The sequence below is a fragment of the Callithrix jacchus genome, chromosome 10 (assembly GCF_049354715.1).
Source record: "Callithrix jacchus isolate 240 chromosome 10, calJac240_pri, whole genome shotgun sequence".
In the NCBI taxonomy this organism is placed as follows: Eukaryota; Metazoa; Chordata; class Mammalia; order Primates; family Cebidae; genus Callithrix; species Callithrix jacchus.
The window spans coordinates 69,324,035-69,337,342 of record NC_133511.1 but is presented as its reverse complement, the minus strand read 5'-3'; the positions used below and the strand labels follow the sequence as shown (position 1 = coordinate 69,337,342).

The 13,308-nt window shown below is 42.1% G+C and overlaps 1 protein-coding gene across 18 annotated transcripts in view; it reads right to left on the bottom strand.

Annotated features, from left to right (window-relative positions):
* The window catches only part of STIM1 (stromal interaction molecule 1), a 253,800-nt gene that overhangs the window by 200,931 nt on the left and 39,561 nt on the right, over positions 1–13,308 (bottom strand). For 6 of the 18 annotated variants that reach the window (XM_078340342.1, XM_054241967.2, XM_054241965.2 and 3 more), the window contains exon 2: positions 4,620–4,712. The exons of the other annotated variants lie outside the window; for them this stretch is intronic. In XM_078340342.1, coding sequence (XP_078196468.1) covers positions 4,620–4,712 — 93 coding nt within the window. The remainder of the gene's footprint in view (positions 1–4,619; positions 4,713–13,308) is intronic. 18 annotated transcript variants of the gene reach the window in all.

Sequence of the window (13,308 nt, the reverse complement as noted above, 5' to 3'; positions counted from 1 at the left end):
GGACTGATAGTACCTATCTTAAAGGATTGTTATCTTATGGATGGTGTGACATCTACTCATTCCTTTGTTCAACAAAAACTTACTGAGCATCCATTACATGCCTAGCACTATGTCCAGCATTAAGTCTACAGCAGTGAACAGGCACTGGTACTGTCCTCATGGAGCTTATAGCCTAAGAGACCACAGTATTTCTAAAGCACAAAGACAAAATTTTAATTTTTTTAAATCATCTAAATAAAATAAATGTGTAAAGAGTCTCACACAATGCCTAGCAAATAGTAGGTGCTAAGTAACAGTATTTATTATTTTATAATTAAAACATCATAAGTCCTCATAGAACAATACACTGTAGAATTAGACAAATCTTTAGAAATCAAAAGGTCCAATTCTCTCATTTAATATATGAGCAGATTAATTAGCTCCATAATAAACTTATTCAGGACACCTATTCAGTCAGGCCATGTGCCAGCTGCTCAGGATACAACCATGAGTAAAATGCAGTCCCTACCTTACGTCAAGTAAATATGCAAAGGGAGAATGACTCGACTGAGGCAACCTAGTTCATCACTTAGACTGGAAATCATGTCTTCTAATTCTCAGCGATTTGCTCTTTCTACTGACTCAAAAGTATTCAATTAAAAAAAAAATACTTAGGAAGAAGCCTACCACTGTGCCAAAGAGAGTGCCATGCTACAGCTCAGCGGTTCCTCATAAGTAGCTTGTCAAAAAGGCGGCTGATCCTTTTTTTTCCTCTGTAACAGTCCATAGCACACAGCAGTTGGGACCTCAGGGGTCCCGGTAAGAAGTTACAGAAAGACACAGAAAAATAGAATAAAAGCCTGAAACCCCTAGAGCCACTGGCAAAGTAAAGAAAAGGTAGAGTAAGGCCAGACCAAGACCCTCCTCCCTTATCCCAGAGATTAAGTCATGCTCCCTCCAGACTAGCACCAGCTGCAGAACTCTACCTTTGTCCCTCTGGGCCACCCATCCCCTGCCCCATGCAAGGGCCCTCTTTCGAGTTTCAACATTGAACTCCATTTAATGGGAAAAAAAATATATATATATAGCACTAGGAAGCAGAAAGAATACACCATGGAGTTCCAGAAACCTGGCTGAAACTGGCTCCACCACTAACTAGCTGAATGTTTCTTAACTGGTCTGTTTCTGCATTTGGAAAATAGTGACAATACTTACTTCTGGGAGCTGTGGTGAGCATTAGAGATGTGTCTAATGTATCTAGATGTACCTAGAAAAATGCCTGGCAGGCATCGGTTACTCAATAAATGATGCTATGATTACTTATGAATGACAAGGTCTCCCTTGTCTGCCCCATGCTCTAGTCACTGCAGGCTTCAGCAGCACAGCACAATTTAAGACTGCCATAATAATATGGAGTATTCAAAGAAATGTGGCACCTTCACTAGCTACATTACATCTCAATCTCCTCCCTTCAACCTATATCAGCTCAGGTCTCCACTCTACCCCTCCACCTTTAAAAAAAATAAAATCTTTGAACCTGCCTCCTCTGCTGCCTCTTCAAAATACCATCCTCTTTCCTTCCTTCCCTTGCAACTATATTTCTCAAAAAAGTCTTTTGTTCTAGATCTTCACCTCATACTCACTCCCTAAGCCACAGCAGTCTAGCTTCCGTCCCCACCCCTCCACTGAAACTGCTGTTCACCATGGTCACCAATGACTCAGTAGCCTCATTAGAGGCTCACCCTACTTGTTCTCTACTACAATAGACACTATTGCTTTCTTTTAGCAATGCTTCTCTTCTCAGAACAGTTTTAGAGCTATATTCAGGAAGAAAAAAAAAAAAAAAGAAGCCCTTCTCATTCCTGGCTTCTCAGTTAGTACTTTCTCTTACCTCTCTGATTGCCCCTCCTCAGGCTCCTTCCCTAACTTTTCTGTCTATATATACCAGAGTTCCTCTGTGCTCTATCCTCAACCCCCTTCCTTTCCCCATTTTATAAAGTTTACTCAGGTGGATCTCATCTACTTCTACAGTCTCCACTATTTCTTGGATGACATCATTCCCATGTCTATTCCTACCTCCCTCAGGAACTCCAAAACTCATGTCTTCTCCCCCAACTACCAGATATTTTCTAATGGATATCACCCATAATCATCTCAAAACCAACATTAACTTCCCCAGCTCTCTCTCTTGTATTCCATGTGTTAACAGCATCAGAGTAATGCCCAGTAACCCAACACTACCTCCTTCATCCTTTAGTCACACAATTTAAACCAACCCCCATGATCACTAACCTGGTTCCAGCCTCACCATCTGCTACTGCAAATCTTCTGGCAGGCTTCCCTGCCTCTAGTTCTAATCTATTCATCCTAAGCACAGGCATATAAGAGATCTTCCTAAAAAAACACTCTGGTCATGTCACACCCATCCTTAATATTGACAATAAAGCTCAACTACAGTAAGATTTAAGCTTTTTACCACAAAATACAAGGTCATTCAGGATCTGGCCCTTCCCACACATCTGGCTTCATCTCGTGCTACTCCCTCCAAGTAGTCCAACCTCCAGTTCAGGGAACAACTCGTCATTCACTGAATATGCCATGCACTTCCACAATCACACTGCCCATTCACTGAATATGCCACAGGGCACTCTGTCTGGCACAACCCTGGTCATCCTTAGAGGGTGGCATCTTTGATGGCTTCCCTGAGATTCTCTTGCTAAGTATTTAGACCCCCTTTCCTTTCTCTCCAACCACATTTTCTATGTTCTTCCTCTATTGTAGCACTCGTGACACTGTATAGAGTGCACTTGTCATGGGAGTCAACCTGCAGGTTGTTCATGGACACAGACTATGTCTTTCACATCTCTGCACCCCAGCCCACTTGCCCAACCTCTCAAGATAAGCAACCAGACTATCAGTCCTAATAGGGGATACTCCTCCTATAGCAGGAGAACAAACTCTAATGACAACAGGAAGTCTCAACAGGTTCAACTTCCCCTCTTGCAAATGCTTCCAGATGGATTGTGACCCCACAAGAGCTATTTCTGACCTGATTCCTGGGGCCCCTATGCCTGGAACAGCCTGTTCAATAGAAAGAGGAGAGCTTCCTGAAGATTAAAATTCTTTGGAAAATTATTTAAAAAGGGCTGAGCTGATAGGTAGGACTGCCAACTGCCAGAGCCATCTCAGGAAGTAATTTGTGAAATAACTCCAAGACCTTTATACATCTTCCACAGCAACTGAGATGGTTATACAACACCCTGTGACTGGTCTTCTTGCCTTTAATCAAGCCTTGGGAAACTGTCCTGCATACAAACAAGTTGCTTCACTAGGCAGAAATCTATAATGATTTCTCACTGCTTAAAACTGTATACCACAGTGATTAGGAACAAAGACTCTGAACACTTATTACCTGGACCTGAATCCCCACTTCTACCTACCACTTATTAGCCATGTGAGTTTGGGCAAATTATTTAAGTTCTCTAGGCCCCAGTTTTCCCATCTTTCAAAGAGTAAAATAATAATACCTACTCTCACAGGGTTGGTACAAAGATTAAATAAGCTAATCTAAATAAACTACTAATAAAAATTAAATAAGCTTAGCATTAAAAATGTAAAGAATAGTACCTGGCATGTGGTAAGTACTTAAATAAATTATATATTTAGTTCCAAACATATTCAGGTTCCAAGTCCCTCTGTCATTCATAGCCTGAGATGTGAAATGTTGCCCTGTCCCGTTTCACATTCCATAATCCACCAGCTCCCAATCCTTTAACTTCTGACCATTATTTATGATCCTTTGCCTCTACCCACAACACCAATTGCCATCTGCCCAGCTCCTCCTTCTGGCAATGCTACCTTTGGCTGCCAAGGAATTAACACCTTAAGCAGAGTCTCACAGGTGGTATCATGCCTAAGAGCAGTACAGGATACCATCTTCTCCCGAGCATTCTATTCCCTATGTCAGGGGTCCCCAACCCCCAGGCTGCAGACCATATAAGCCCATGGCCTATTAGGAACCAGGCCACACAGAAGGAGGTGAGCAGCAGGCAAGCGAGCATTACCGCCTGAGCTCTGCCTCCAGTCATATCAGTGGCAGCATTAGATTCTCACAGGAGTGCAAACCCTATTGAGAACTGCACATGTGAGGAACTTAGGAATAAGGAGCACATGTGTGCTTCTTATAAGAATCTAATGCCTGATGATCTGAAGTGGAACAGTTTCATCCCAAAATCATCCCCACTCCCAACCCAGGATGGAAAAATTGTGTTGCATGAAAGCGGTCCCTGGTGCCAAAAAAGGTTGGAGACCACTGCTCTATGCTCACTCCTACCTTCACTCAGGTCATTTTCACAATCTAAATGCCTCCCTGAGCTTCTGCAGTATATAAACTTTAAATAGAGTTTTAAGGACTAGTTAATACACACCATCCCAGGAAGCTACAGTAACTCATAAAAACATCTGCCTTCCCTTAACTACTAAAGTCCCAATCTGTAACTTACACTTCCACACTCACATCTAATCATCTCTATTAGATTAAGTTCCATGAGGCAGTGTCTGGTTTTCCATCACTACATCCCCATTACCCAAGAACAATAAATGTTTAAGAAATGTTGGGGGCCACCCACAGTAGCTCATACCTGTAATCCCAGCACTTTGGGAGGCCAAGGTGGGAAGATTGCTTGAGTTCACGATTTTGAGACCAGCCTGGGCAGTGTGGCAAAACCCCATCTCTATAAAAAATACAAAAATTAGCTGTGCATGGTGGCACATGCCTGTAGTCCCTGTTACTCAGGAGGCTGGAGCCTGGGGCCAGGCTGGTCTCGAACTCCTGACCTTAAGTGATCACCTGAGCCCAGGAGGTCAAGGCTGCAGTGAGCCATGACTACACTCCAGCTTGGGCACAGAGCAAGACGCTATCTCAAAAAAAAAAAAATGAAGAAGGCTTAGGCCAACAATAAATGCCCAATTAGCTAAAACTACTACCATTGAGTCTGAGACATAACCAGGGACTGGCGGATTAAGCAACATCTCTAGCTTTCTACAACAACACGGAGAAAATCATATCAGCAATCTCATAAGGCTGTTGTGAACATAAAGATTAATCTATGTTGAACACTTACAAGATTTTCTGATACATAATAAGTTCTCATTAAGTATCTCATTTTCTTTTTGAAAAGGAGTCTTGTCAGCTAAAGGACAGCTAGTCATACTACTCCTCCAAGTCATACTAATAGAAAAGCAGGGGGCCACACTGTGTTCATTTACCTAATTGTGTTGTGTTCTGTGGAACACTGATATCTTATAAACTGTCAATAGGTGTTTTTATGCTGGGCGAGGGGGCTCACGCCTGTAATCCCAGCACTTTGCGAGGCTGAAGTGGGCAGATCACGAGGTCAAGAGATGGAGACCATCCTGGCCAACATGGTGAAACCATGTCTCTACTAAAATACAAAAATTAGCTGGGCATGATGATGCATGCCTGTAGTCCCAGCTACTCGGGAGGCTGAGGCAGGAGAATTGCTTGAACCCAGGAGGCAGAAGTTGCAGTGAGCCGAGATTGCGCCACTGCACTCCAGCCTGGCACCTGGCAACAGAGCAAGACTCTGTCTAAAAAAAAAAAAAAAAAAAAAAGTCAATAGGTATTTTTTGAGGATAAAAAAAGATTACATGTGCAGAAAAATGTAGGAAACCCTGCACACTTTTCCTTGTCATATTAAAGGCTCCTAGCTTTTCCTAGCTTGATCTCAAAGATCTTTTACTGAGTAACAATAATAATGCCATTTCACGTGATACTGACATTCCGAAGAACACTTGTTATGTTATGTTTGCTATGCTATGCTATGCTATGCTATGCTATGCTATGCTATGCTATGCTAGGCTAGGCTAGGCTAGGCTAGGCTAGGCTATGTTATTTTTTTTTTTTGAGGCAGAGTTTTGCTCTGTCGCCCAGGCTGGAGTGCAGTGATGTGATCTTGGCTCACTGTAGCCTCCACCTACCAGGTTCAAGCGATTCTCCTGCCTCAGGCTCCTGAGTAGCTGGGACTATAGGTGTGCACCACCATGCCTGGCTAATTTTTGTATTTTTAATAGAGACAGAGTTTCCCCATGTTGGCCAGGGCTGGTCTCAAACTCCGGACCTTAAGTGATCTGACTGCCTCAGTCTCCCAAAGTGCTGGGATTACAGGTGAGAGCCACTGTGCCTAGCCAGAACACTTATTATATTTTAAATCAATGCACTGGACCAGGCACAGTAGCTCATGCCTGTAATCCCAACATTTTGGGAAGCCAAGGTGGGAAGATTGCTTGAGTCCAGGAATTCAAGACCAGCTTAAGCAACATAGTGAGAAGCCATCTCTACAAAACATAAAAATATTAGCCAGGCATGGTGGGATGTACCTGTAGTCCCAGCTACTTGGGAGGCTGAGGTGGGAGGATTGTTTGCACCTAGGAGACTGCAGTGAGCTGTGATCACATCCCTGCACTCTAGCCTGGGCAACAGAGGGAGAGACTCTGCCTTGTTTGCTTGTGGGGCAAAAAAAAAAGCAAAAAAAAAAAAAAAAGAACTGTACAAATATATAAAAGTACTGCTATTCTACAGTTACCCAGTCTAGACAGGACCCTAAAGTAGTAAAGAATAGCAGGACTACTAAAATTACATTATTTTCTCCACCACAATAAGCTTGGAGGAAGAGGAGAGAAATAGACCAATTTTCCAAGAGGCCTGCTTTCAGCAGATCCAATGAAAAGGCAGCAGAGGAGAGAGGAGCCTTTATCAGGTAGCATTTCCAGGGGCTCACCAGAGATGGCTTTAGGGAACTCAAGCCAGATTTGGTTGTCATGAGATACAAAGTAACTTGACAGCTGCCCTCCTGGAAAGGATTAACTTGGTAGTTTTTACTCTGACAGAATTTTAGACCTGAAAGAAATATTTTGAAATCACTCTAGACAAAACCTCCACTTTATTGACAACAAACAACCCTAAGAGAGCCTCCCTAGCTTCATTTGTCCCAACTTGAGAAGGATATGGTAGAAACACAGATTAGATAGTGATAGTTATAATGGTTAACACTTAATGAGAGCTTATGTATCAAGCAAGCTGCTAGATATTCAACATAGATTATCTGATCTTAATCTTCACACAGCTCTATGAGATTGATTTTACAGTAATTTCCATGTCATAGATGAGAAAGCAGGCACAGAGAAGTTAAGTAACTTGCCCAAAGTACTATAGCTAGCATATAATATTATAGTGACGAGACCCAGGCAAGCTGACCCTAGGGCCCATGCTCTTTATTGAAAGTTTTCTGGGAAGACTTCTCCGATAATTTCTCCCACCACCAATGATTAAGGGGGCCCCCTAAGCTCCCATTGCCCCATGTCTCTATCTATCCCTATGCACCACTGCCTCTGTCATAGCAGTATCACCAAATTACACATTCTATGAGGGAAGAGATTACTAAATTTTATGCTTCCTTGCATCCCTTGTACCCACCTAGTGTTGCATCTGCAGCTCAGATGTTTCAGAATAAACAACTATCGAGAAATATAGTATAATGATGAAAAGACATGGGTTCTGAAGTCAAATAGACTTAGATCTGAATCCAGGCTCAGCCACTTCTTAGCTCTATGATCGTGAGTAAGTCAACCACTCTGAAGCACAGCTTCCCTATCATTAAAATAGAGATTAAAAAAAGAAAATTTTGAAATTTGGCTGAGTCTTAAAAAAAAAAAAAAAAGAAGAAAATTACCACGAAATGTGAGAAAACTAAACTAAGCACCTTATACATTGCCTAGTATATAAAACAATTTTATTTCCCATTCTCTTCCTTTCCCCTCGTCTCACATATAATGGAAGAAAGAGTACTATTCCAGGAATCCAGAGTCTAATTAGTTATATAAACTTAGTTAAGTGCATCTCCTGTCTGGGCTTTAATTTCTTCATCTACAACTTGTAGGACTGTTGGTTTGAAACTAAATAAAATGTGGGTAAGTGACCAAAAAGTACTACATGGATGGAAGGAATTTTTGTCATTCCACCTATCCAGCTTTTAAAATCAGCCCTGAACTACACTGAATAGAAATGTCTTGAAGCTCAAGGAAGAAGACCAATCTCTCAGAGGTCTAAAAGCTATAAAGGGAAGGAGTATCTGCACTGTCACTAGGAGAAGGAGCCAGTCCCACCAAGATGCTGAGACACTGCCAAGTGGCTTTGCTCCAGGAGTCCCAGGCTAATTAAGGCCTTGCTCCCCTGCCCTGTTTGCCTGTGACCCCCACAAAGGCTAGAGAACACCAAGTGCTCCACAGCAGTTCTTCTCTTGGCCAGAGGCACATATAGTATTGCTGGACAAGGATCAGCCAAAGCTATTGCTAAGAGGTTCCTGCCCTTGGCCTTCCTTAGAACAGGGTTGGCCAGGCACAGTGCCTCATACCTGTAATCCCAACACTTTGGGAGGCTGAAGCAGGCAGATCACCTGAGATCAGGAGTTTGAGATCAGCCTGGCCAATATGGCAAAACTCTGTCTCTACGTCAAAAAAATCCAAAAAATTTGGATTTTTGTATCTAGTAGCGTGGTGGTGAGTACCTGTAATCCCAGCTATTTGGGAGGCTGAGGCAGGAGAATCGCTTGAACTTAGGAGGCAGAAGTTGCAGTGAGCCGAGATCATGCCACTGCACTCCAGCCTAGGCAACAAATCAAGACCCTGTCTCAAAAAAACAGCAAAAAAAAGAACAAGGTCAAAAACAAGGAGCCCTTCATTCTTTGTCCTGAGGTTATCAGCTCATGATTCCTAGGAATCAGCCCTAAACACAGCTACCAGAACCCCGAGCCTGGAACATGTCAGACGTGACTTAACTAAAGCCTGATCAGCCAGGCCCTTCAGACAACTGAAAGAGACCCTGAAGGCTGTGGAATAAGGGATAAGGAAAAGGGGCCCATGCTCTGCTAAGAGTGTCTAGTCGTAGATGCTTCCAAGGACACTTTTTGGGCAATTCTTCAGGCTGCATAGGCCCCAGGCACTTAACCACTTCCTCTGCTCATTAAAGCAGAACCCCCACTCCACCCCTTGGGACTCCCTCCCTCAAGCTCCTGGCTCTAGGTTAAGACAGTCCGCCCATCTCTCCCTTCAAAAGTTAAAACATGTGGGCCCTTTTTGTTGTAAGAGTTAACTGTTAAGTTGAGAAAGAATGTAAGCCAAAAAGTTGAAAACATATTACAAGTTAGTCACGGTCACTGTTCCCCACTTCATAGTTCCTGGTTCCTGTCATAACTGGTGCTGTCAGAGAACAGCTACAATAAAATAGTTTTCAAGACTTATTTTTAAAGAATGGAACACTGTTTTTCAAATAAAGTTCAAATTGTCCGGGCATGGTAGCTCACACCTGTAATCCCAGCACTTTGGGAAGCGGGCAAATCACTTGAGTTCAGGAATTCAAGACCAGCCTGGGCAACATGGCAAAACCCCATCTCCACAAAAAATACAAAAGTTAGCTGGGCATGGTGGTATGCGCCTGTAGTCCCAGCTACCAGGGAGGCTAAGGTGGGGGTAGGGCTTGATCCCAGGAGGTGGAGGCTGCAGTGAGCCGAGACCACTGCATTGCACCCTGGGTGACAGAGCCAGACCTCAGACCCTGTCTCACACCACTGCATTCCAGCCTGGGTGGCAGAGCCAGACCTCAGACCCTGTCTTAAAACAAAAGAAACAAACAAACAAAAACATTAATATATATGGAATACATTTTAAATTAAATCTAATTAGGAGCCCCAATATATAATTAGGTCTCCAAAGAAATAATGGATTCAGATAATAAATATCAATGATTCCTAAAATAATCAGGCAAAAAGCTCATAGGAAATATTCTAATGCACTTAAGCCCACTCATTAATTTTAACTTCACAAAAAGAGAAAATCAGATATGATTGAACATTCTTGGGGAAAAAAAAAAAACCCTGAATCTGACCAAGTCTTAGGATCTGACTACCAATTTACAGAAAATACAGGGGACATAGGAATGTTTTAAATAACAACATAGGGAGGCAATCAGCAAAAGCCAGAAATCAGGGAACTCTACAGGACAAATGACCCAGTTTCTTCAATACAAAATTACAATTAAAAAAAAAGTAGGAGGAAGCTATGGATTAGAAGAGACTCAAGAGTCAGGCATGGTGGCTCCCATCTATAATCCAAATACTTTGTGAGGCCAAGGTGGGAGGACTGCTCAAGTCTAGGAGCTTCGGACCAGCCTGGGCAAAATAGTGAGATCCCATCTCTACAATACTAAAATTAGGACAGGCGAGGTGTCTCACACCTGTAATCAGCATTTTGGGAGGCCACTTGAGCTCAAGAGTTTAAGACCAGCCTGGGCAACATAGCAAAATCCCATCTCTATAAAAAATACAAGAAAAAACTTTAAAATTTTTAAAAATTAACTGAGCATGGTGGCATGCACCTGCAATCCCAGCTACTAGGGAGACAGAAGTAGGAGGATTGCTTGAGCTAGAAAGTCAAGGCTGCAGTGAGCCATTATAGCGCCACTGCACTCCAGCCTGGGTGACAGAGTGAGATTTTACCTTAAAAAAAGAGAGAAGAAAAGAGGAAGAGGAGGAAGAGGAAGAGGAAAAGGAAGAAGAAGAAGAAGAGGAGGAGGAGGAGAAGAGAAGCAGCAGCAGCAGAGGAAGAAGAGGAGGAGGAGGAGGAGGAGGAGGAGGAGGAGGAGGCAGCGGTGGCTCAAGATTTAGATCAATCAACATGATGTAGACTTTATTTGGATATTGATATTGATATTGACCCCATCTCTACAAAAAATAAAAATATTAACTGTGTGTGATGATGTACACCCATAATCCCAGCTACTTAGGAGGCCGAGGCAGGAGAATCACTTGAACCCAGGAGACAGAGGTTGCAGTGAGCTGAAATTGCACCACTGCCCTCCAACCAGGGTGACTGGGAGACAGAGCAAGACTCCATCTCAAAAAACATACAAAAAACGTTGACCCAGACTTTAACCAACCATATATAATTATCAACCATATATAAATAGTATTGCTAATAAGCAAGAAAGTGGAAGTAAACATATAGACATTCAAGCACCAGGCTCTGCTACCAGTTGCTTATTTTGGCTGTGTACCTATGTCCAAGGTCATTCACTCACTGGGTAGGTTTATGTCCTATGATTCCATCAACTGCCAGTCAAAGAACTAATCAGCATGAGAAAACCAGTATTCACACAAAACTGGTATAATTGAAACCAAAATCAAAGACACTTTTATTGTAGGTAAATGTACAATTTCCATTAGGCTTGCTAAAAAACTGAAAGCAATTTAAATTCATTTATTCATTCAAAAACAAATATTTACTAAGCATCCCTGTCCATCCATGCTGGCTAACCACCAGGGACAAAATAAATAACACATAACAGCCTCAGGGAATTCATACAAACATACCCCTATATTGCTTTCATGGATCCCAAAGATTCTGAAGACCTTGAGCCAACAAAATTCAGAGAGTGCTGAAAGGGATGACATTTTTATTCCCTCATAAACAAACAACTTATCAAAAGGCAGCCTGCCAGGCGCGGTGGCTCACGCCTGTAATCCCACCACTTTGGGACACAGAGGCAGGCGGATCACCTGAGGTCAGCAGTTTGAGACCAGCAGAGCCAACATGGTGAAACCCCATCTCTACTAAAAATACAAAAAACTAGCTGGGTGTAGAGGTGGACGCCTGTAATCCCAGCTACTCGGGAGGCTGAGGCAGCAGAATTGCTTGAACCTGGGGAACGGAGATTGCAGTGAGCTGAGAGAGTGAGACTGAGTCCAAAAAAAAAAAAGTAGCCTGTTCTATAAAGAACCTCTCAAAATTACAGCCCTACCATTTTTGGAGGACGAGGTGGGTGGATTGCTTGAGCTCAGGAGTTCAAGACCAGCCTGGGCAAGATGCCAAAACCCATCTCTACAAAAAATAAAAAACGAAGTACAGCCCTACTGTGGACATACAAGCTGCCCACTGCTAGAAAATCAAGAAGAAATTTCTAAGATCAAGGTCTTTGTCTACAATTCAACAAACATTTAAAAATCTGAATTTTTTCCTTGGACACCCCACTAGACAAGGGATTGGCAAACTGAAGCCCTCAGGCCAAATCTAGCCCAACACCTTCTTTTTGTAAATAAAGTTTTATTAGACACAGCCGCACATGTCCATTTAAATATTATCTATGGCTGTTTTCCTGCTACAACTTGCTATACAGCCTATCAAGCCTAAAATATTTACTATCCGGCCCTCCACAGAAAATGTTTGCTCATCTCTATGCTATATTCTAGAAAGATGCAGAAATGTATCTTGATCTAGGTAGTGGTTTGGTTACATAGGTAAATACATTGGTAAAAATTCACCAAGGATTTAATTCATTTCATTGTATGTATGCCATAACTCAATACTTCTTTTTTTAATAAAATTAAGAGTAATAAGTCCCTGTCTTCTAGTAATTTAAAATCTGGTGGGAGGATATCAAAGTAAATAATTAAAATATAATGGTGAGCCAGACAGTGGCTCACACCTGTAATCCTAGCACTTTGAGAGGCCAAGGCAGGCAGATCACCTGAAGTCAGGAGTTTGAGAGCAGCCTGGCCAACACGGCAAAACCCTGTCTCTACTAAAAATACAAAAATTATCAGGGTGTGGTGGCATGCACCTGTAGTAGTCCCAGCTACTTGGGAAGCTGAGGCAGGAGAATCACTTGAACCCAGGAGGCGGAGGTTGCAGTGAGCTGAAATGGTGCCACTGTACTCCAGCCTGGGCAACAGAGCGAGACTCCATCTCAAAAAATATATAAAAAATAAATTTTTTTTTTAATTTAAAAAATAAAAAAACATAGGCTTTGGAATTAGAACATGAAATTTCTAATTAAGTTTAAGTCCCACTTGCACCAATTACTAAACACATGACTTTAGATTCTTCCTCTATAAAATGAGAATAATAACAATATCTATGTCATTGGCTGCTGTGAGAATTAAAGAAATATGTAATTGTACATGACATATAAGTACTCAATATACATTTTTATCATAACAATTAGCATTATTATTAACTGTCTAATTAGTGATAGACTTATCTGTAGCTCAGAGTACCTGTGACTTCCTGGTAGGTCCTATGGGACCCCAAGTCATATCAATACTGATTATTTTACAAGCTTACAGCTCAAGTTGGTATTGTACATTAATAGTATTTCATGGAGTTTTAGACTTCTAGCCCAATGCCTGGAGAGGTGAAAGTCCTAAGGGTGGGGTCCAATCCCATTGCTCAAAGAACACCTTCCAGAAGCAAAATCAG